Below are 25,679 nucleotides of genomic sequence, written 5' to 3'. Positions count from 1 at the left end.
GGCCAGGCAGCCTCCTGCCTAACGCGTGGCAGCACTAATAAGCAGTTTTCTGGAGGAGGTGGACTGTGTTGTCACGACAAGTGTGTTATAAAACAGCCTTTGCTTGCTGCCCTGTAAGGCTGTAAGGATAGGTAGGATTTCCAGGGTGAGAGAAGTGATCACACAGGTCTCCTCTTTGGACTTGCTCAGGGCTTTGGGCATACCTCCACACAGATACCTTTCGTAAGAAGCGATGAGCAGCAGCTGAATCACTGTTTTGGCCAGAGTGAGTCTCCTCTATGATTTTTTACTCCTTAACAGCTCCCTCCGAAATCACCTCCCTATTCCCTGAATAAGTCCAACTACAGGGTTAATGCAAAGCAGAAAACCTGCATGAGCAAGTACCCCAAGAGATATAGCAAACAAGAAAACAAAAAGCCATGACAGCCAGGATATTCAAAAGTCAACTTAAACTTGTGGAAATAAATTTTGAGGAGTTGAGAGTGTGTTAAACATTTTATGTTTGCCTTCCAGCATCCTCAGGTTGCCCATTTGAGGTAAGTTGATGGCTGTGTCAGGTTTTAAACATTTTTCAGCTTATTTTTTCTTCTAAATGGAACAGGTAATAAACACCTGACGTAACATCTGTAAGAATCAGTGAAACTTTTATGGCTGATTTCACAGGGGTTTGGGTCAGGTTGATGTATAATTTTGGAGAAGGAGTTATACAGCCAGATTTATCTCTTAATTACATAGCTGGCAGGTGGCAATTGTAAACAGTGGCAGTTACATGAGGATCTGCTGTTAGGATGTGGAAAGAACAATTGTCTCTTGACAGCCAGGGGTAGCATGAGAGATGGGAGGGAAAATCCGATGGGCAGAAAAGGGATTTCTGCTGATGCATTTCTCTGGAGAGAGAATTCAGGAGTTTCTTATGCAGTCTTTGAATAGAAACAAGGTGTCTAGTAACGCTGGGCACCTTGATTTTTTCAATGGTTGCGACGACACCCTGAGTTTTAGAAAATACTGAATATTGTCTCTCTGAAAATCTGCCCTTTTCAAGTATCTCCATGTTGAACATCCAAAATATAAAGCTGTTCAAAATCAGTGGTCAGTTTTGAAAGTCTTGCCCATTAAATGTATCAAATAACACAATTAAAAACATCAAAATACTACAGTATGCGTATGTGAGACACTGTGTAAATTTTAAATAATTATGAAGTCATTTGTACTTTAAAAACAAGAGTTATTTTCATACTTGTTATGGTTATAGGAATGGTAAAGGAAGATAATTCTAGCATGTAAAAAAGTTCTGAATTCATATTAATTAAGAAAAGCTGAAAGAAAACTATGGCTCCCTGGCAGTGTATGTATGAACACTGGGCTCTGTGTCAGGAAAACACCCCAAAATTGGGCAGACTGTTTGCTAAAGGCTTCAGTTTGTATTTGTGTCAGATGCTAAATGGTAAAGCTATTTCTGTCATGTTTTAAGCAGCATGGGTAGTCTAAACATGTTCAATAGGTCTAGTGACCTTTTCCTGAGTAATGGAAAACTTTCAGCTGTGCCAGTGCAGTATATTTATACCAATATTATTTACAGGTCTTGCCCTCCCTGCTACTGCTTCTTAGAACTGTCCTTGAATAAAAAATAAATGTGTCAGTTTTTAATACAATTAAAATGGCTATAAACATTCTTAAAAATAGAAATGTATCCTTAGCCATGCTTCCTTTAGCTGATTGCTGTGTCTTCAGCAGCTGTTGTTTTTGTGCTGGACAAGCAGATAATCTATGAAATGTTCTGCATCAAATACACCAATGTGTACCCTAAAGCAAATACTTAATAATTTGAAGAGAAAGGTTTTGAGATTCATATTCATCTATTAATTATTCCTGTATTTCCAGTCCAGCTGATTATTTAAGAACATACTGAGTTCTGCCAGTTTCTGGTAATGCGTCATGGATGTTGCTTACAGAGGGTTCCTACAAGCAGTGTATGTGTGCTGACTGCTGAAAGTCCCCCAAAAAGTCAGAGAAGTTGTGGGTTACTGGACAGTTGTAAGAAAAAGCCCAGTAACTCAATAGAGGACCAAATAAACCAGTTTTGTGAAGAGCAGTTTTAACCGGTAGTTCAACCTTTTAATTATTCCCTTTGAATGCTGAGCATGTATCATTTGAATCCTATCTCCCTGGTCCTGATTTTAGACAGTACTTGGCTTTAACTCCGCCAGGCACTGATAACAAAGTGGTGGTGTAATTAGGATTAACTGTAAAAGCAAACAGCTGAGGATCATCAGTGTGCAGGAGATGGCACCATCCTTCAAATCCCCAGGCTCCCCGTGTGAAATAAGATGAAGACTCAGCCCTCTGCTGAGGCTCCTCAGAGAGGAGGCAGAGTTGCCGCTGTTGCTTTTGAGAGGTCTCAGAAAGCGATCCCCGAAGGTTGTTCACCACCTTTGGGCAGGTAACAGTGCCAAGGATCCAAGACAGAGAACTGATAATGTCAGAACTAATTGCTTAAGGTTGTCTGTTACCAGAAGAGATGAGCAGCCATCGGTATGTAAGGCTGGGAAGGTATCCGAGTCGCCATATAACCTGCTCCTCCATCCTGGAGAAGCAAAGCTTTATTTGGGATGTCTCTGACCCCTGGTTTTCTTACTGGTTCTTGTAGAACCTGGAATGTAAGAAGACACACACACAAACGTTTTCAGACTATCTCGTAAGTAAACCCTCTTTGCTTAAAATGATGCTGTTTTCTTCCAGTGATACCTTCAGGTAAGATGGGGAACAACTGGCATTCTTTTTTAGCCTTTTATATACTGGACAGCTTATTATGTGTCCTACCTCAGCCTTCTGTTTGTAAATAAACATGCTCAGTTTCTTCATAGGTCCTGTTTATTAAATATTGCACCATTCTTGCTTTTCTCTGGACTATATCTTGACTGTTTGTTCCCTTAAGAGTGGCATCCAGAACCAGGAACAGCGTTACCTTTCTGACCTCATCAGGGCTAAGCAGAACAGAATAAATGACCCCTCTAACTGACCCAGAACCATAAACATGCCTTTCTAAATCATTACACTGTACTGTACCACATCTCAATGGTTCAAATGGTTCAAAGTGCCATTTGCTTTATAACCACTGAGCAATTGACATCTGTCCCTAATGATATGTTTTCTCTCACACAGACATTACCTTCTTTCCTGTAATCCTTTTATTTTGCACACTTTCAGTCAGCTCTACCTGGATTTTTAACACGCCAACGCTTTGTATTTGAATCCAGTCACTAATTTACACACTCGGCAACCAATATTACATTTGATTGATAGCTGCTGAAGGCAGAAGAAAAAGACCTGCACAAAGACTTCTGGATGAAATGAAGAGTTTGTTTTTACATCAGAGGTGGGGAGGGAGAATGAAGTGCAATGCCAGGACTTCAGGTTGCATTTTTTTCCAGTGAAGTGAATCTCCAACTTTCACAAAGTTTCTTTAAAAATAAGCTATACTCAAATTTTTGGATAAAGATGTTAGAAAGTTAAAGTGTACTTAGCTTTCAAACTGTGTTGTTTGATTATCCTAGCTGGCCTGACTTCCAAACTCCCTTGAAAACAGACCTGGTGTTTTTTTCATATTTTTACATTGGACAGATACCTGAAAGGCCTGAATCATCCATCTTAAGGAGATCATTGCGGATGGGAGGTGGAAATCATTACATCTTGGGGCAGTAATCTGGTACAAGCACATATCCTCACAAATTTTTCCAGGGAATATTCCATAGTGAAAGAAAAGTTTGCTTTATCAGAATAGGGACCTACTCCCCATGTGTTCCAAAGGGCAATCTGTGCCTCAGACTTCTTCGTGATTACTTTTTGTACAGGAATGGATACTGAAGAGCAACTGACTGGCCAAGTATACACATGATGGGATTTACAATCTCAATGAAGAACAATATAGATCTCCTGAATTTCTTACAGTCCCTATTCATGGTTTCTGAAGATCCGTCTCTGTTTTTACACAAAAGTTAAAATGTGTAAGAAGCTGCAGTGTCCAGTCCTAGCTGAAAAACTAGTGTTTATTTTTTATTATTCTTCTATTCCAAAGTAAATGTCTGGAAAAGTGAGATTGTTTAAGTGTAGTTATTTGTGATTAGGGACCTCGTTCTGCTATGCCTTTCTGATGTGTAAGATAGATATCATACTGAGGCAGAGCTAACATCCAATTTAATATCCTTTCTCTGAGCCTGATTCAGAAAGGTATGAAAACTTCAGATAAATCTGACAGTTAGAATCACAGAATCATATAGGTTGGAAAAGACCTTTAAGATCATCAGATCCAACTGTTAGCTCAGGACTGCCAAGCTCATCACTAAACCATGTTCCTAAGCACCACATCTACACAGTTTTTAAACACCTCCAGGAATGGTGATTCCACCACCTCCCTGGGCAGCCTGTTCCAATGCTTGACAACACTTTCAGTCAAGAAACTTTTGCTAATATCAAATCTAAACCTTCCCTGGCACAACTTGAGGCTGTTTCCTCTTGTCCTGTCACGTGTTACTTGGGAGAAGAGACCGACCCCCCCCGACCCCCCGCCTACAGCCTCCCCTCAGGCAGCTGTGGAGAGCAACAAGGTCCCCCCTGAGCCTCCTCCTCTCCAGGCTGAACAACCCCAGTGCCCTCAGCTGCCCTTCATAAGACTTGTGCTCCAGACCCTTCACCAGCTTTGTTGCCCATCTCTGGACACGCTGCAGCACCTAAATGTCCCTCTTGTAGTGAGGGGCCCAAAACTGAACACAGGATTCCAGGTGTGGCCTCACCAGTGCTCAGTGCAGGGGAATGATCCCTTCCCCAGTCCTTCTGGCCACATTGGCCTTCTTGGACACCTGGGCACACTGCTGGCTCATGTTCAGGTGGCTGTCAGCCAGCACTCCCAGGTCCTTTTCCTCCAGGCATCTTTCCAGCTGCTCTCCCCCAAGCCTGTAACATTGGGTGGGGTTGTTGTGACCCAAGTGCAGGACCCAGCGCTGAGCCTTGTTGAACCTCATACAAATGGCCTTGGCCCATCAGTCCAGCCTGTCCAGATCCCCCTGCAGAGCCTCCTGCCGTCTAGCAGATCAACACTGCCCCTCAGCTTGGTGTCATCTGCAGTTACTGGGGGTACATTCAATCCCCTCCTCTAGATCATTGATAGAGATATTAAACAGGACTGGCTCCAGTGCTGAGCCCTGGGGAACACCACTTGTGACTGGCCACCAGCTGGGTTTAACTTCATTCACCACCACTCTTTGGGCCTGGCCATCCAGCCATTATTTTACCCAGACTACACCCATCCAAGCCATGAGCAGCCAGTTTCTGCAGGAGAATGCTGTGGAAGATGGTGTCAAAGGCTTCACTAAAGTCCAGGTAGACATCCACAGCCTTTCCCCCATCTACTTGAGCGGGTCACCTTGTCATAGGGTGAGATCAGCTTAGTCAAGCAGGACCGGCCTTTCCTAACCCCATGCTGGCTGATTACCTGGTTGTCCTGCACATGCCATGTGATGGCACTCAAGATTATCTGCTCCGTAACCTTCCCTGGCACCGAGGTCAAGCTGACCTGTAGTTCCCTGGATCCTAATCCCTGCCCTTCTTGTAGGTGGGCATCACGTTGGCTAACTTCCAGTCAACCAGGACCGCCCCGGTTAGCCAGGACTGCTGACAAATGATTGAAAGTGGCTCGGTGAGCACTCCCGCCAGCTCCCTCAGTGCCCTTGGGTGGCCCCTATCTGTCCCTGAGAGACTTGTGTGTGTCTAAGTGCTGTAGCAGGTCACAGAGGACAACTGGTCTTACTATTAAAGACGGCAGCAAAGAAGGCATTAAGTACCTCAGCCTTTTCCTCAGCCTTTGTCACTATGTTTCCGCCCTACCCCCTATCCAATAAAGGATAGAGGTTCTCCTTAGCCCTCCTTTTGTTGCTGATGTATTTATAGAAACATTTTTTATTGTCTTACAGCAGTAGCCAGTATAAGTTCTAGTTGGGCTTTGGTCCTTCTAATTGTCTCCCTGCACAACTTCACGACATCCTTGTAGTCCTCCTGAGTGGCCTGCCCCTTCATCCAAAGGTCATATACTCTCCCTTTTTCTCCTGAGTTCCAGCCAAATCTCTCTGTTCAGCCGGGCCAGTCTTGTTCCCCGCCAGCACATGGGGACAAGGCCCACTCCTGATCCTTTAAGACTTCCTTCTGGAAGAATGTCCATCCCTCATGGACCCCTTGGCCCTTCAGGACTGCCCCTCGAGGGACTCTGTCAACCAGGCTCCTAAACAGGCCAAAGCCTGCCCTCCAGAAGTCCAAGGTGGCAGTTCTGCTGGCCCCTCTCCTTACTTCTCTGAGCATCGAGGGCTCTACCATTTCGTGATCGCTGTGCCCAAGACTGCCTGTAGCCATCACATCACCCACCAGTCCTTCACAAACACCAGATCTTGGGCTACTTCTTCCAACTTCATCGCTGCCTACCTGAAAAATCCGTAATGGAAGGTAACCTGAGGGCCGTACCAGGGCAGGAAGCTTTCCCTTCCTATCTTTAACCTGGGCCCCAGTGGGGCAGCAGCTGCCCTGAGCTGTGGGGCCGGTCCCGTACGGGGCCTTCTGTCCCCTTCAGAGGGGGGTCTCCAGTGACCCTGCCTGCTTCACTTTACGGGGGCCTGGCCGCCACTGCTCTGGCTCTGCCCAGGCGCTGCCCTGTGAGCTGCCAGCTCCCAGCAGGTCTCTAGAGGTAAAATTAAAAACAGAGGTATGTCTTTTATGTTGGGTTTTTGTTTTTTTTTTCTTTTCTTGAGATACTCTCAGTCATTGTAACCATGATTTTTCTGGTGCTCTCTACATGTTAAATTTCTGCTTCCTTTTTCTTAATTTTTCCAAGCTCATAGGGTGCCTTAATATAATTGCACGCTCAGACAAGCATTTCCACCTCTCAGTTTAGAACATCCACTCTTTCCATTGAGTTATTTACTTCCCTTCTGTATATAGCACAAAGGGGATGAGAAATACAATAAATGATAATGTACCTCTGTCATTTCCCTCATCATTATTCTGTCCTTCCTAAACTCTTTAGCATATATTGAGAGTCCTGGCCTTCCTTATTGTCTTTGGTCTCTAAGCCCTGCTGTGATTTTCCAGTGGCCTTTATTATTATCCTACTCAGGGCAGCAAGGCTTCACTGTACAAGACTTTTTGACAAACTCAGAACAGGAGAATAATCTCTGACCCCAAGTATATTTTGATATCAGGTGGTTCCACTGGTATACACCATATTCCCCAAGAGGTGATTCCATTAATTCATTGGAAAGCATTCTGGCATTTTGGCTGCATCTTCCGTTCCTTTCCTTTGGAGCTACCCTGTTGTCTACAGAGGGTTCCAATTCACCAATATACCGTTACTTACGGAAACACACAGATGCTTTCTATTAAGGACAGTGCATCGTTTAGCGCCTTGCAAAACATGACTTCCTTAGACACAATGCTTTATTGTTTCCCTGAATTTCAACTTCAATTAAAATGCATTGTTCTCAGGGGTGCAACTTGGTGGACAGACTGATTATTATGGGGTGTCAAATAGCCAAAAAGGGACAGCAGGGGAAACATCATTCTTGCTGAAGAACTTAATTCCCCTTAGTATTTGCCAAACTAGCTAATGTAATTTATGGGAAAACAATTAAAAAAATAAGACGTTGCATAATTTTTTTTACTGGGTTTCATAATGGAAGTCATAAAAATATGTCACTCTTTAGCTGGTGTAGATTTGGCTTTCCAGCTTGTGATTCCTATATTTGAGGTTTTCTTTCTACACAAACCTCATAATTAACTGGACGTAAACTAGTTCTCTCTGCTTTGGAAACTGGTAGTGCTGTCAAAGTTCCTCATATACCTTGCTAATTAGATACCTGATACAGGGGGCTTCGTTCCCTTGAAAATAAAATAAGGGCTTTACAGTCTGTGAATGATTTAAGTCAGACTAAAAAATACTGCTTTTACACAATATCAGATTACATTTACTGTCACATGTATTTGCACAATACTGTATTTGTACAATATACCATAGTCCAGCACCACTGCCAAACATGTGAGATCAAATATGGTAAATTACTGTTGTTGTTGAGGTCTGATACACCAGAAGAAAAACACAAGCCTGAAATTACCGAAAACTTCATGGGAAAGAGGAAAGGAGTTCCCAGAAATACATTGAAAAACGAATGCTTCTCAGTTTTGAAATGAGCTTGCCAGAGCTTTCCAAAAGCAGATGAATGTTCTTGACCTGATGAGTGTTTATCAACTGTCTGCGTGTCTGCTTGGCAGCTTTGCTCCCTTGAAAATGTTCTTAATCTGAAGAGCTGAGAAGATGAGGTTTCGTAGTCATCCTTTGAGTAAAGGTTCCCATTCTCCCAGTACATCTTTCTTCAGTAAGAAATGTGTAAAAAATAGTGGTATTATTATAGGGTATGTTATTAAGAGGATACAAGGTAACTCAAGAATTATGTATTTGGATGTACCTGTCCGTGCACACCAGAACAGAGAATTTGTTTGGGATATTTTTAGTGAAATTTCTTCTAGTTAGAAGTGTTTTTAACTTCTTTTGCAGTCTTTAAAAATGCCTTTTTACAAACAAAACCGGCAAAGAATTAAGTAAGACCACAAAAGCAGACAGATGCTTCAAACTTTTAGTTAATCTCAAAAGAGAAAGCAAAGTTAGCCTTGGAATAATTGCAGCAACCTCAACTTGGTATCTTAAATAGCAAATACTGTTCCCTGCTGAGTAATACAATATCTCTGATACAAATCATACATGCAATTTTGCTTTCATTTTTCAATGCTTTTTACCACTTACTAGGTAATACAAGTCCTGGATAACACGAGTGGGAGTTTTAAGGATACAATAGCTGCAGCTGGGAAAACTGAACCGGTTAGGTTAAAGCCCTGGATGCCTGAAACCCCGTATGTCTTTGCAGGAAAGGGAAGTCTTTTTTACAAGAACTATTGTTCCATTGTTTTGGGGGTTAGGAATTGTGGTTTTGTTCGTTGTTAATGCAATGCCTCACACAACTGGTTCTTGATCCCTGATTAGCGTCTCTTCAGTGCTACAGCAATCCAAAAATAAATAACAAGAATAACATTTTAAGGCTCCGGTCCTGTAGGTTACTCGTCCAAAGCCACAGAGCGAAATGATGCAGAGCCAGATATAGCACACAAGGAATTTCTTTTACCCAGTCTCAACCTCAGACCACTATTTTGCTTCTCTCTAGCAAATGACCTTGTCTAATGTGCTTCAATACATCACGCGGGTCTTGGCATGCCACTGCCAGCACCTCTGCTCCTCTGAGTCACTACAAAGGCAACTGGACAGCAAGCAGCTCCTTCCTTCTAGGTTTGACACTCACAAGGCAGCCTTCGGAAGTGCAGAAGTAAACCCTGGGAGTCATGCACATGTGTTAGGTGATGGGCAGGCTGCAGGACAGACTGCCAGCTGGGAAGGACCTCAGCATGGGGCACTTTTCAGCAGGACTCAGGGGAGACCGAGTACCTGAAGCAGAGCTGGTAGCATGGTCTTGAGTCTGATGACTTTTTTTCAGACAAATTGCTAACATGCAGAACAGTAACCAATTCAAAAGAAAAGTCATTAGTTAAGTTTATTGGTTTCAGTCATTTATGAAGGTCCAAGAGACTCTATGTTATTTGGGCTGTCTCCTGGGAGGCACCTCTAACTATCTCCCCAAATTTCAGGAGGAATCTCAGAGGTAGGATGGTATTTGGATGCACACCCACTCCTTGCAGTATGTCCTCAATGCGAGTGCTTCACCTCATGATTGTGTGGGTGTGGTGTTCTGCCCTTGCAATAGATTCAGTTGGTCTCTTATTCAGAAAAATACTTTTTGTAGCTCAGGAGAAGAGAGTACTGAACACAGCATGTATCCCACCTGTCTGACAAATTTACTTCCGGCAAAGTCAATGGAATTATGTGCACAGGATATGGTCCAGTATGAAGAAATTGTTTAAAGCATAGGAGCAAAAAACATGTGTGCATCTTTATATGCTGGAATTTATCCATTTTCAGGCACAGACAAAGGAAGTATTAAGGACCACGAGAGAGTCCCATTGAGGGTGTAGTGTACAAAGGGTGTGAAGCGTAGGACAGGGTAGGATGGAATAGGGTAGGAAAGGAAGAGAAATAATCTCAGTCAGGCAAATAGGGTAACTTGTCTAAGTAACTTCTCCAGATCTCTTTGAAGGTGCCCAGTGAACAGGTTGAGGCTTTCTTGAAGCTGCAGTTAAAGAATGAATTTATTATAAGAATAATATTAGAGGTGGTCACAGGCAGCAAATCTGTTACATTTTCTCTGAAAAAACAAACTCATTAAAAATCATTTCCACTTCTCTTTTTTTGCCAAGACCTATTTTCAGGACTCTGCACTTCCCCTCAAGCATCCAATGAAATCTCAGGCACCTAAAACAAATGCAGGCAGTATACTTAGGACTTGGCCAATTAAAATAATAAAAAAAAAAAAAAGGAGGACATTATTTTTAAATATTTTGCTTTAAACCTGATGTTTTTATATTCGTGCATATTTTGTTATTAATTTTGGCTGGTAAATAGTTGTCTTTTTAAAACAACAACTTAGCCATTCACCTTTCATATGCAGTTAAACTCAAATCCTGGTAATCTTAGGTTTCTGTGCTTGCTATTTCCAGGACACACACAGGAGCAATTCTCTTTAAAACTTGAATGTGAGGTACATCTGGGTTGAATAATGACAGTGTGACTTGTGTTCACTGCTTAGCCAGGGCTGCCACGCACAGTGAGTAGGGCCATGCTCTCTGCAGTTCTCATCTCATGGGCATGCCACTGTAGCTGCTGAGTTCATCCCAGCAGTGCACGAAGTCATACAACTGGTGTCTGTTCCACATGTGTTCACTTGCCTCTCCCAGGTATAAAAATACAGGTGGTGGAGCCTCTTGCTCTGCAGAATGGGTGCTAGAGAGACACTTGGTGATGAGTTTGATCTGTTTGGATTTGTCAAATTCTTCTCTCCATTGTTGTTTCATAATGCATACCTTGCTGTCTGCATGGAAGATGGCAAAGTCAAAGAAGGCTTTTTGGGGTTGTGGTCCTCCTTCTGCAACTGTTCAAGCTATCTGAAGTCACAGTGGCTATCCATGTGCTAGAAGTTAAATACGTGCATTTGTCAGATCAAAGTTTAAACTACTGTTTCACTGGAGTAAGGGTGGCATGTGTCCTTCATGCAATGATATTGATTCACAGCTTAAAAAATTTAGAACAAAATATATTTATTCCATGAAATAATTTATAAAGGAGAGGATAAGGAAAAAAAAAAGCACACAAAAAATTTGCTAAAAATGCGAATAAAATATCTGTGCAAAATAAATTTTAAGTAAGGATCTAAAATAGAAAAAAATTAATTGTTTAAATTTTATTCTGAGTAGTTTGTAATGCTTTGCTAATATATTTCTTTTTTGTTCTTTCACAAAATGACTGTATTATCACTCAAATTTATCTCAAACATGTTGACAGGGTCATCTGTAAGGCATTTCCAATCCCACTTTTATGGGAGCTGCAGGGCACCCAGCTGAACAGTAGTTGAGTCATTAGAGCCTGGTTACAAACACGTACGTAAGTGTATTTCAGTGTTCTTGTGAGTATGTTCTCTGGACTGAATGTGATATAAAAGTTATGTATGCCCTTACGTGGTCACAGGCTTTGCTTTACATGGAGAACCAGTATATATATACTGAATTCTTCATAGTGTATCATGGCTGTGGAGTGGCCTTTGATGAAGAAAACGGCAGGCGAGTTCAGGTCACTACGAGTCATCACAGAAGCAGGAATATTTTAAGGTATGGACAGGAGAACGCTTTTACCGCAGGGAAGCTAATACATAATCTTGCAGCTTGTCAGCCTCTCTGTGTGAGTCTTTGCTAATGTGCGGGAAGATCCCAGTGACTGACTCCCTCACGGAAAGCGGCTCCTTCTCGTGCTGTGCGAGGTCATGTGTGAGAGGTGTTCCCCAGCTTACCCCACGTCAGTCTCCTTGTCCCCTTTTACATTTTTCATCACCGTTCAATTTGGCTAATGCCATTTAGCCTGCCTGTGTTTCCACACATGCTGGATAAATGATCCTGTCAAGAAGTGATGGGAATATTGCTCAGATGCTTTTAACCGTACTCGGACGCTTTTCATAGCGCAGCATTTAAATGCCTCTGTGTCAGTGGTGGGTGAAGTGATTCCTGTCTGATGCAACTGTATAGTGCAACAAATAAAATTGTAAATTGTTTTGTTGTCAGCCCTGTTTCATGTAAACTTTACATCCTCCCTAAAAGAACATGAAGACTGCAGAGAGGAACATGCAGGAGTTGAGAAATACCATGAAGGTCCCCTCTTGCTTTTGTGCATCATCTCCTCAATTACATGGATTATGCAGTGTTTTCCACCAGCTTCCCAGCTTCCTGATGGCACAGGATGAATACTGTTAGGGGCTAGCATCAGGTTTGTGAAGTGGAAGAAGCCACAGTTGAAAGGACACCCTAGCCATTTTTTTTTCCCCCTCAGGAAATGGAGACAGCATCATGAATGAAGCAAGTAATTACAGATGGAAAGAGACACTATTACAGACAGGCAAGATGAAGCTGTTTGAGGGAATTAATACTGTCCCTTTTCTCTGGAGTCACCGCATAGCATAGATACTTGAGCCATGATATTCACAGGAAACCTCTAATCTGTGCACAGTTTTGGGGAGTTTAGAGAGTGACTGCTGGCTCTTCTTTGCAAAAGGTGCAGAGCACGCATGAGGATGCTTTGAGTTGTGCTTTGAACAACTCATCATCTGATTGATAATGCTCAGTACCCTGCAGAAGTGAGGCTTCTGGTGTTTCTGGTTGCGTATTCAAAACTGGCTGATACTTCTGAAATTTTTATTTCAGTTTCTTTCTGTTTCTGTCCCCAGTTATAAGGTAAGGATCATATCAACTCCTTTTTATAGGTATGGAAGCAAAGTCAGTGTTTGTGGTAAACTCAACTACTGTACTAGTAACTAGGTGAAAATGTCCATTAAGAGGTTTATCATCTCTCCTCAGAACAGGGCTTGGTCACTTCATATCTATATAAGATTATTTTTAAAACCTTATTAACTATCCATTTTGTTGACTTCACCTCCTGACCTCTCAACCTTACTGATCTCCACATCTCTCCTTATCTCTGCCTTACTATTGTGTTTCTCTGCATTCTCCTTTCACTACTGCTTGAGTCTGGTGGCTTCCAGAAAGAAACTTTGCCATTACGAGGGAGAGCCTCTCAATTCTTCACTTGAGACCATGTGTTTCCCCCTTCATCTGTGTGTCCCACTAAGCTACATGGGTTGCCACAGAGGAGCATCTGTGAGGGTGGCAGATACCACATCGAACCAGCACAGAGAAAGGCTCTGCCACATTTATGGGGAATTTAATCTATCCAGCCTATGCAAGCAGATCTTTTCAAAAGGTTATAACTTAGCCAAATCTGGGCAACTTTTAATAAAAACTTTTCCCCTGCCAAATTTTGAGTTCTTTCTCCAAAACATAGAGGCACTAGAGCTTTTTAATGAAACAGTTATTAAAAAAAAAAAAAAAAAAGAAAAAAATAACAGAAAACCCCCAAACAAAACTAGGAATAATAACATGTTTTTCTCTCAGTTGTTCTCAGAAAAGTTGTTCTGTTGTTCTCAGAAATGGCTGAACCAGGTCAGCTTGAATTATTTATTTTGGAAAGAGCCAGCTGAGGCAGACTTTCAGCATGGGAACTTTCAGCCCAACTGGTTAGCCTTTCTCAAAGTTTGACAAAGTTTAATGCAAGTGAAAATGGTCTTAAACAGAGGAGACAAAGGCAAGCTCACTTATCAGCAATGCTCCTTGCTTAGTATAGAAAAAGACTATACATTAACTTCTTTTTTTTTTAATGTTACAGATTCTTTGAGTATATATTGCTCTACAAAGACGCAGTGATGTTTCAGATTGAACAAGTCACAAAGCTTTGCTCAAAGATTGCTCTGACAGAGCCATGGGATCCGTATGATATTCCTGCCAATTCAACTTATGAAGATCAATACTACATTGGGGGACCTGGAGACGAAATTATGGTACAGGAATGGTCGGACAGAAAACCAGCCAGGAAATGTATGGGCATGCTTTTGTTTCATCTCAATAGTTATCGTTTCTGCTACCCAGGGAAAATTAAATTATTCATGTTTCACCCCAGCTTTCCATATTTCTATAGAGTTTGCTGGAAGAAATAATAAATCTACCCTGTGTGCAGCTTATCATTTCATTATAAATGCATTTTATTAAGAAAATGTTTCATATCTCAGTAGGATCAAATATGTCCAAGGGACTTGATTGTATTTTAGTTCATATCATACAGATTAGATTTTGGCATGGAACAGCATCATTTTGCATCTGAATCCAGCAGCCTGTATCCAATATTTATCTAGAGAAGAATTGGTAGTATAACTGGGGACACATTCAAACTAGAGTGTGCATAATAGAAACAGAGCAGGTGTCGGTGTGTGTCTACACACTACTATCAAATGTTCTCATGGAATACATCCAATATATGGTTCAGCAGCAATGCACCTAAGTTTTGTTATCCGGTACACCAGTAAGAAACATCTGCTCACGAGGCTTAGTTTTGCACTTGGCAGCTGAACACTTGCATCATAAAAGAAAGCAGGCTGAATTTTCCAGGGTATAGTATGATAGATTTTGGATGCATAGCAATTTATTAGCACATTGGCTTCAATTTCACCTATGGTTTACTGACAACATAGACAATAATAAAAATGATTTTAAAACCCCCATGAAATTTGTGGCACTATTCAGCTAATGCAATACATACGGTTATAGACACCTAATATATAGGCTGGTTATGAACCTGCGCTTTTAGCCAGGGGAAAATATTTCTTTCTTGAATAAAAGTAGGAAGAACGAAGTAGAAAATTAAGGATAAGATTGTTAGACTTCTGTAACTAGGTCAGTACATCCTCTGGTATTCTACAAGAGGCAAATTGTCACTTAGTCCATGAACTTTATTTTTCAAATCCAGTATTTTTGGAACTTTTATGGAACTTAATACCCAGATACATCCCGTTAATGATGTGTGATTTTTATCCTATAGTATTTTGTATCTCCAGTGCTTTTCTGTGTGATCATTCATAAAAATAATATCTTAAAGTTGTCTACCCATCCACCTTTCGTCTAATATTGGCTTGTATTCTAGAAATTATGTTTTTGTTAAAAATTATAAAATTTTCAGCAGAGACATAAGATACCTTGGTACCATCATATTTTACCTTAATATTTTCATTCAAAAATCTGATACAAGACTTGTTGAGGAAAAGAAGCCTTCATTTCTGGATACTCAAACCCAAACTTATTTAAGTCAGAATGGTTTTGGTATATTAGGATGCCCTGGAGAGGTATGTTCAAATATTGCTCAGCTTGTCACCCTTTCTTTAGATATATTATGTGTATTTCATGTCACACTTTATCTATTTCTGATAATGTGATTGTGGTACAGCATATGACACAGTACTGGAAGGACAGAAAATAAGTATGTTGGACTGCAGAGTGAGAGAAAATAAGCCTCCTTGGGGCCGCAAAAATTGTTACAGACAACCCTCAGAGGAACTGATTTATGATTGAAGTAGGTAATTTTGTATTTTAACCTCATAAGTTTCTGCTTTTGAGATCTGAAATACAAAACAACTGGATGAAGTGGTGAACAGTGGAAGGGGTAAAGAAAGATTACAGAAGAGGTGCATGGGGTTAATAAAAGGGATTTAAAAGCAAAGGATATTCAAAGGAAACCACCGTGATGATATTGATTGCAGAAACAGTGTGATGGTGAAAGAGGAGGTGATGGCAGAGGATGAGGGGGAAAGAGCAAGGGAACACCTCTGAGATAAAAACTTCATGGAATTAAACTGAAGTTTAAAAAAGGGAAAGACTTCCTACATCACATACATGGAGGAGATCAGCATTGAGTGTAGTCTTGAAATAATGATCCAGGGAATGCCTGAGAGGAATAGGAATTTAAAAAAAATAACATGATAATAATGATATGAATAGATGACGGTAAACACAAGGAATGAGTTAAGAGATGGAGGCACTGGAGTCCTGTTTGGGAGTGTCCCTCTTCTAACGAGACAAGCCCTCTGTGCTTGAGACAGATGGAAAAAAAATGGGAGCAAGGTCGTGTTTGTTTGTATTAAAGTATTGTCAGCGTACGAATGAGAGTTAAGATTATAGAGGACCAGAAGCTGAGGAAGTAAGGTGCTGTGGCTGTTAGTTCTGGTGCGGAGGAGTTCCCAGCACAGCAGAGGACAAGTGCTTCCTTGGGTAGGTGAGTGCAGAACTTCCTATGCATGGGGAGGAATTGGATGTCCCACATAGATGGGGGAACTAAACTGTTTTAAAGTATCAAAGGCTATGCTGAGGCCCAGCACTGTGAAATGGACCACAGGTTCTGAGTAATCACGCCTTTCAACTTGTCAAGAACAGAGTGTAAGGTGAAATGTCCCTGTGCTACCCAAGCCAGTGGCACCAAAATTTCCCTTCTGGAAAAGCAAAGCATTTAATTATTTTGCTGGTGAAGTAAGTGCTGACATGAAAGTGGCACAAGAGATGAGAGAAACTGGACTTGTGCAAAACACAGTTAAATGTGGAACTAAGCAGAAATGACAGCCCTTCAGTAGAGGCATACTGGAAAGGTGACATACCAATGCCATGATGGTATCATGATTTGCAATGTGCCTGACACCAACACGTTCAGGTTTAAGATCATTGCAGCATCCGAGTTAGACCAGTTTTGTGGCCTTTCATGGTGCTGCCATGCACATGGGCAGAACTACGGGCAGTTCCAGCCTATAGGCTTGGCTTGAGGAGTGGCCATTTTCTCTTGACATCGCTGTGACACATGCATTCTTTCTCGTCATCTAAAGTAATCCCATTTCTGCTTGGTTACAGTGGAATCCTGGGTCGGTGTTTACACGGTCAAAGACTGTTACCCAGTACAGGAAACCTATACGAAGAACTACAGCGTGACAACCTCCACTCGCTTTTTTGATCTACAGCTGGGCATTGCTGACCCCTCAGTGTTCACCCCACCCAGCACCTGCCAGACAGCCCAGGCAAGGCTGATGAAAGATGAATGCTGATTATGGACGCTGGCTGTCCCCAGCAAGCAAATATTAACCAAGAGGTTTGTTATTAATAGTCAGCTGCTGACGTCTAACCTGATTTTTCAAGCTTATTATTGCTCTTTTGGGAATTGTTAAGTTTTCACTTGAAAGAGAACATAAACATTTCACTGAGTAAAATATGTAACACAAAAGATCTCTTTCATTACGTTAATCTGTTCGGTGATGCACTTGCAGTATTATATAGTTACCACTAAGATAATATTTATCGATACTATTTATGTAAGCTGTGCCTGATTTTCCTTTTGTGAAGGTTTCATTATTTATTTTTTCAAGAAGACAAAGCATAAGCAGATTGTGATAATGGTAACATCTAGAAGGAAAAGCTAAATTTGGTTGTTGCTGTTGTTACTTCTGGGGACTTGAAGGGAAGGGAAAATATGTCCTGGGTATTAGGGGTATAAAGAAATATGTCCTGGGCACAAGGTATAAAGACCTCGTCCTTAACCAAAAAATATCCCATATAATGTATGTCAAAAGTATGGAAATCCATTCTCTTGGTTTTGTTTTGCTTTGTGTTTTTTTGCCTTTTGCTCTTCAGGAAGCTGGTAGTCTAGTGTTTGAGCTGATTTTTTCTCTATGAAAAGAAACGGCAGTAGCCCTATTCATATAATGCTACCCGAAATGCACAAAATACGTTTTCTGTTTCTTGAGAGAATGGTGTGAAATGAAGAGAAGGAGGGAGAATGAAGAGAAGGAGGGAGAGGTACACCCCAAAAAAAGTAAGCTACGGTTTTCTTGGATTTACTACACTTTTAGTGAAGGGTTCCAGTAGGGTGCAGTGAGATATGTTTCAGTCGTGTTCTACTTTAGCACCAATTTTTCAAGGCAATACTAGTTTTAACCTATGCAAAGACTTTAAGAGATACTGCACTCTAAAGAGCTTTAATATTTTGTAACTGTTTTCAAAAGTCCTTACTCAAAGAGTATGGAAATACCTTTGTAATTCCAGGTAGATGTGCAAAAAAGCCGTTCTTAGTGTATAATTAGTAGAGGCTAAATCAGCGTGCTCACAGTACCAGGTGATCCAGATGGAGTGAACAGGGCTGTGTGACCGCTGTGGGGAGGTGGGAGGAGGAATCAGAGGGAGAGGGAGAGATGTCCTCTGTGCAGCGTGGCTGCAAGGCACTGCAATCTAAGCAAAAATTACAATCTTGCTTTCTTTTGCACCCACTCCATTGATGCCTGCCTTATTTGCTGTTCCATCAGCATCTCAAAACGTATTATCTCCACATCCTTTTCTGTTGGGAAAGTGAAAGTTTCCTTAAGGGGAATAAATAAATAACCAAAAAAGTGCGGGAAGCACACATATTTTGGTTCAGAAAATTCAAACCAAATCTTCATGCACCTTCAGGCCCTTGGAAGTGTGGAGTGGGGATGGCTTTTGCACTTTTACAAAATAAAATTAATTGGCTTATTCTGTAAGTGTAGGCATGCACTTTATTTATTATTTGCAAATAAGTTTAAAGCCAGATTCTTGTCCTCTTATATGTGTTGGGTAGTTGTTTGCTCCAGAAGTTCTCTGGCTGAAAACAGTGCAATACTGGGAAGTCTGTTGTCCCTAGAGGAGAGATCCTGGGCAGGCTTTTAGTGCTTTATATGCTCATAGCTTTTGGTACATAAGCAAGTGGTACAGTGGTTATTTTGCTTTCACAGTTCTGGTCAGAATGGCATTTTACTTTGCCTCGTGCCTAATGAAAGCATATAGACATACCTGCTAAAATTTAGGTAGTTCAGTAGAAATTTTCTCTTGGATGTGACCATTTCACTGAAACATGCTGATGGAAAGAAGGATTTGGTTTCATTGAATTTAGAGTGCATTTAGTCTGTACTCGCCTTCTGTATTTTTTGTGACAACCTAAATGCTAACTGCATATTGTTCTTATTAGGGCAATGATTAACATGCATTTCTTAATATCTGTGTCTTGTTAGAATCTGGAAAATATAATAAATCTGGCTAGCAAACATGACGCTGTGGTACTGTATAGCTTGGGATGACTTTGTTGTGGTAAAGCAGATAGCTGAGTAATCAGGCTGTTTAAATTATGTTTTGCTGACAGTGAATCCATTTCTAGCAATAACATTAAACGTTCTTTTAAATATGAATTTTGAAAAGTCTGCTACACAGAAGTGCTTTAAAAATCTTGCCATGATATACAGGGCAATTTTATATGGCTAAATGTGTACATCTAAAGCAATGCTGTTGTCTTCTTATTTATGCTTTACAAATTCAATAAAGAGAGTTGTCAAAGAGATGTCAAACAACCAATTTCTGGATTATGTGCTTTAAATTGGCTGTGAACCAAATATGAAGGACAAAATGTATATGCCTGGTTTGTTATCTTGGTTATCATTTGCTGCATTTTGTTGTCATGTACCACAAGGGACATTCTGTCTTTATGTGACTGTGCCAATGACTCCATAAGAATGAGCATAAAATGACTTTACAGTAGCCATATAGTGTGCTACCACAGTATGGGGTTTTTGTTTGTCTGATAGTCTGGGGAATTTGTTTATCAAAGGTATGTGTTGGAAAATTCGTAATAAATTAGTATGTACATGAGGTACATTGTGTTCTGTTGGGTAACAGTGACAGAACCTGGGAGCTGGATAGTCTGCGAGGCAAAGCTGTTTTTGTGAGATTTCCACTGCTTCTTGGTTTCAGCTGGGCCAGAAATAGTGCAAACATAGATCTGCCTGCCATATTTTTGTATTTCTGCTTGGAGGCTTTGCTGAAAGCAGGATGTGTAGAAACACAACATTGTTTTATTTAAAGTTAACTAAACATTCCTGAACCTCAAAACAGGTTTAGTTTGAGTTTGGGCAGGAGATCTGGGCATAATAGGAATTGGTTCTGTTCCTATTTTAACAGTTTGCTTAATTCTAGTATTGGGGCCAGATTTTGCTGCCTCAAGCCATGCTGCACACCATGGAAGTGCTGCCATTTACCAGGGCATGCCAACTTTCATGAAGAATGTAGGAAGAAATACAATAATCCGTAGTCAAAGTAAATTTTAGTCAAGAATTCTCTAAACACTACAATATTCTTACTTTGGGACACAAATGGAATTACTGTGTTTTCTAACTTGAAGTTTATGTTATTCTAGTGCTCACACTTACTGCTTGCAACGCAGCATCTCTTTTCCCACCACCCTTTACTTCCTAATGTCAGTGGAGTCCACTTCCAAAACAGCATTTACAACTCTCACTTGCATTTATTTCAGTACGAGTTCAGCACCTACGTACCTGGTGGATCTGATCTGGACCTGAATGACCTCATTAATTTCACCAGCAGTCTTCTCTCGAGTTCAGGAACGGTGCCAGCCATAACCAAATGTGAACAACATACACTGAACTACATGTAGGTGACCAACAGTAAGAGCAGCATTGGCTCAGGTGCAGCTGCTGGTCCCCCAATATCCCAGTCCCTGAGAGGGCTTAGCACAGCTCCTACATCACATCCTGCATTTCCTGCATCCTCAGCCACAAACTGGTGCTAGAGACAAGCTGCAGGACATTCCCACCTGACAGAAAGGCACCAGGAATTCAGCAGCTAGTTGCCTGCTCCCTAGTCATGAGGAATAAAGATTTCAAAAGAGTACTTGCACAAAAAGACAGAGGTCCCTGACTGTAAAGATGCCGCGGTCTCCCTCAGCTGCCTTTCCAGCAGGCTGCATATATGGCATGGACTCAGGCCCATAGGTATTTAATCTTCACATCTGCACTTAGGCATAGGAACAAATGAGCAGGCTTGGAAGGCTCTTTAAACACTTGTGAGCATTTATTGATTTGTAAAGGGAGAGGGACAAAAGCTTATGATCCAATGAGTAATCTCAGAAAACAGTGGCAGCTATGTAGGGTAAGAACGATGAGGTGCTGCTGTGAAGCTGCTAGGGTAAATTTCCAGACTTTACTTCGAGGGCATACTGGTTTAACATGCTCCAGGGTAGAGATCTGTGTGGTTTGATATGGCTGTTTCAACATAGCCTGAAGCTGCGTACTGAATGAAATGATGCACGTAGTTACGGTGTGATGTTGTGTTTGAAGTAAGGACAAATAGCCCAGCAGTGCACATTTTGCAGGCATGAGTGAGTGACTGGTGACTTGCCTGTTTAGCTACAGAAATATGTGTGCCTTTCAGGAGTGCTGCCTGCTGCCCCTGAGCGTAAGCTGAGCATGTCGAAGGACAGAAGAATTACTCTTCTCACCACCCTGCCCGTGGAAACCCACTTCAGGCTCCTTCCTTTCCCGCTCCTTAAAGTGAGAGCAATAATTCTGCTTTACAGCTGCTCTTGTCTTCCTGACTGTGATAGCTCTGGGCCAACATCACTGCCTCAGCCAGCGGGGCTTGTGGAGGCTTGGAAGCATTGCTACAGCAGCATGAATGTCACAAAGGGTTCCCAGCCTCTGCCTTCCAACATGCAATAAAATTACGCATGTGTGTTATACATGTGGGCTTACCCTTTACACCCCTGTGTGCTCACTCAGTGCATAGGATTGTTGCTTGTGCACTCAGCACATGGCTGTCAGCATTACCCGAGCTCAGCTCGGGCTTCATTGATGGCAGAGGGGCTCGTGAGCAAGAGGAGAGGAGAGGGGAGGGGAGCGGAGGGGAGAGGAGAGGGAAAGGAAAGCCTGCTGGGCTTACCCCTCTCCCGGCTGGGGTTTTCCCCAGCTTGCCCCATGCTGATAAACATCTCTGACATTCCTGAAACAGCAGCAGCTGAGTTGCCAGCTCTGCGTCACAGCCCATGTCATGTTGAAGGAGAGGACTGGGTTTTAGCCTCTGCACTAAAATTATCCTTCAGGCCAGGCCAGGGACTTGGTTTTGGTGGAGAAAACATGCCTGTTCCCATCACCCCTGCCGCTGCTATCCCAGCCTGGCTCACAGGGGTTTGTGCCTGCACCACCTGCCCCTGTCCAGCAGTCTGTAACAGCCACCCGGGCAGCTGGACAGTGTACCTCAGTCCCCACTGCTCCCTTCCCATCCCCCACCCACCAGGACAAGCGAGGTGCTAGCAGGAACCTCGCTGTCCCTGCTCACAGGGCTGGCAGCTATTCTCCATTTTCCTATGGGTTTTGCAAAGGCATGGGAAAAGCCCTTCCTCTCTTCCCACCACCGTACCATTTTTAAATCCATTTTTGATGTGGTTGCTTCAGCTGGTCCTTTCTTCTTTATATGAGAGCTGCTTCTGTTATTTGATGGGGTAATTTGTCATAGGGATGCTGAGCTTGGGGTTTTTTACCATCCTCTTGGTGCCAGGTAGCAGCCCTTGTTTGTTACTGCAGTATCTCATATTCAGCGACTTGAATAGTGATAGACATTCTTGATGTCGGCAGCAGCTTGCACTGGTAAGAACACAGGGAGTGGAGATACTGAAAGTAATGATGAGTGACAGCAGAGATCCTGTTTCTGGTGGCCCAAGTGACTACCAAGTACCACAACAGTGTTAAACCTCTGGGGAGGGGTCTCTGGATAGGCTGTAGACACTTCACCCCAAGTAATACCCCACACCTCTCCAAAGGAAAATCAAGAGCTATTCAGGGCAGACTGCATTGCATTTACTTTATTAAAGTAATACCTTGTACTCAATCCTGTATGCATGACTATAGCCCACTCGAGCAGTTGCTTCATAGAGGGACAGAAAAACAAGTGTTTTCTCCCAGCACACTTCTACAGAAGTCATGTAAAACTTAGTTATCAGCAGAAAATAATTGGCTTTTGAATTAGAGAAATGGTATGTAAAAAGTTCCAAAGATTTGTAGTGAAACAAAAGCGATGTCTATAAAGCAATCTGTAGCTTTAAGCTAAAGTTTTTCAGCCTTAGAACTTCTACTATAAAGTAAATAAATAATGCAGCTTGTCAGAAGGACTGTATGCTGAATAAGTACTCTCAAGTGGCATTCAGATTTGAAAGAAGCTGCTTCTGTTGTGGTCTTGAAGAGGGGCTCTTGCTTCGACTTTGATACATTTTCCAACCATACCAATTGAGCTAATGAAGATACTGCCTCTTCCTAGAAACCTTGTCCTGCCAAAGGGATAGGGTTTCTTTACTTGTGAGTACACTTGGTATTCTCCAGATTTCCAAAGAAAGAGGATGTTTTATGTCAGCACTAGATCTGTCCTGGATTTGGTTCTAGTCGAATATACTTGCTTGAATGCAGAGCAGGCTATGAGAAACAGGCAGTGTCCCTTACCATGGGAGAAAGCTTACCCAAACTGATGGCATTTTTCACTGCTTCTGGCCTGCTTGACACCCTAGACTGGAAATCACAGTCAAGGAATCTCTAAGGTTCGTGTTCCATGTAGGTGAAAATAGGAGAACAATGAAAGGGCAAGGTGAAAAAAGCAGAGAGATGAGGCAAAGTTAAAGTATGCCAACAGAGTGGTAGCCCAGAAACCAGTCAACCATGCCCCCAATAAAAAAAGGAGAAAAGAAAGGAAAAGGGAGAAGACACATAACCATCTTTGCCTGCCCTTCTCAGCCTGTTTTATGGGTTTGTAGAAAAGACACGGGGGACCAAATCCAGGTTTAAAGGTTCCTAAACACCCACATTTCTTCTCAGGCAATGCAAATCCCTGAAACACCTGCCCAGCCTGACTCGGTACCCTTGGGGTTTGCTCATGCAGGCGCTGCTCACTCAGAGCCCAACAGCCCCGTGGGGACCAGCCTCCATCTCCTCCGTGGCAAGGAGGCCTTGGGTAGATTTGACCTTTCAGGCTCACTTCAAGGAAGCACCGGACATTTGCACCCCCTGCTGAAGCGGCCAGATTGAGCACAAAACCATCTCTAGGTGCTGGAAATCAACAGTCAGCGCTTATGACCCTGTCCTCTCCTTTCCAAGAAAAGATTCTTACTTAACTGAGCTGCTGAATTTGGACAGGGAAAGCGCCTAACTCCCTTCCATTTAATTTCCACCTTGTGCTAGCGCACGCTGCCAAAATGATATTGCCCTTAGGATTATTTCTTCCAACAGTCTCACTCCTACAGATGTGGATGAAAAGGACAGATGGTCCCCGTGGGAGACATTAGCAGAAATCATCAGAGGGAGAAGGCCAGAACAAAGCAAGGCAGGACACGTTCCCGTGCACCTGCTGCCTCTCCCATCGCCCCAGCCACCCGAGCTGGACTTGTGAAACGGGCAATCGCAACAACTAAGCCACGGGAAGGCAAAGTGCTGTTGTGCTTCAAAGAGTGGCGCCAGTATGGTCCCTGTTAGAGCAGCGCTCGTATGATGCCAGGCACTGCTTGCAAATGAAATCTGCCTCCCCGGAGGATCTTTTCTAAGAGCAGAAGGAAATGTTGGATGTTGCCTCCCTGCAAGTCATGTCCCAGGCAGCCAAAAGCACCAGGCAAGGCTGGCCAAGCACAATACATCTTTCAAGCTTCCTCCTCTATTTCTACAGCAGCTGCTTGAAACACAGCTGTCAAAGGGCTTTACAGGAGGAAGACGTATGTGGCATGTGTTTGGTCAGGTGTCTCAAGCGCTACAATGAACTTTGGGCCACCTGAACCCGAGGGTGTGAGCACAATCCCCACACTCGAGCGCTGTAAACAGCACTTGCTTTGTACCGGTAACACTCATGCTCAAGTGCCCTGCTGCGTAACAGCGGTCCATAGGAAACTGTTTGGGATGAGATATGAACCCAAGATGTGGCCGACAGTGGCCATAGTTAAAACAGAAAAGCCAAGAAATTGTGAACGAACAAGAAAAGCCAAGTAACACCTGCACTTCCAAAAAAATTTCCATCTACATTGGCTAAAAGGAGTGACCTTTGGTTTTTTGATGTGGCAGTCAGTGCCAATTATATAGGAAATTGTTACTTCCAGTCTGGATTGTTGCTAGATACAGCACAGTACAGGAATGCAATTCGTACAGCTAGAGCTAATTCTTTTGGGATGTGCTCCTTCAGCATCCCTTTGCCTCCCAGGGCCCTCTGAAAAGAGGTCTTAGAATGCACTGGCTACTGGTTAATTTTCCAGCATCACTCAAAACATTGCGTTTAGCTTTAAAAGTCCATATAGTCTGAATTCCTTCCTACTGACACCTCAGAGCTGTCTGGACAGGGGGCTCTCGCGGCAAGGGAATTAATCTCCAGCCTCCCTCTGATGGCTGGTCCATCAGACACCCATCTGGACACATGTGAGGGCCTCTCGTCACACTGAGCTGTCACCAAAATGTTGGGATCCTTTAACAGAATAAACATAGCCTGGCAGCTTTCTGCACACTGATTAGCACCACAAAATGCGTGTTAGAAGACTGTTTTCCATAGTGTCTTTCATGAATTACAAAACCAATATTAAGTACGTTCCTTTGTAACCAAGTAACATAATCAGTCATTTAATCACACCAGCATTCTCAGGTGGTTTCAGGCAGGTGTATAAAAAGCAGAATCTTCAGTCCTTCTTTGCAGCTATCTTACAGGTG

The 25,679-nt window shown here is 42.4% G+C and overlaps 1 protein-coding gene across 1 annotated transcript in view; it reads left to right on the top strand.

Annotated features, from left to right (window-relative positions):
• The window catches only part of EPDR1 (ependymin related 1), a 33,497-nt gene extending 13,995 nt beyond the window's left edge, over positions 1-19,502 (top strand). Inside the window, exons 2-3 of the mRNA XM_040593383.1 lie at positions 13,961-14,169; positions 17,017-19,502. Coding sequence (XP_040449317.1) covers positions 13,961-14,169; positions 17,017-17,207 — 400 coding nt within the window. The 3' untranslated portion in view covers positions 17,208-19,502. The remainder of the gene's footprint in view (positions 1-13,960; positions 14,170-17,016) is intronic.
• Positions 19,503-25,679: the final 6,177 nt, after the last annotated feature.

This window comes from Falco naumanni, chromosome 4 (genome assembly GCF_017639655.2).
Source record: "Falco naumanni isolate bFalNau1 chromosome 4, bFalNau1.pat, whole genome shotgun sequence".
NCBI lineage: Eukaryota > Metazoa > Chordata > Aves > Falconiformes > Falconidae > Falco > Falco naumanni.
This window is presented reverse-complemented; position numbering and strand designations above follow the sequence as displayed.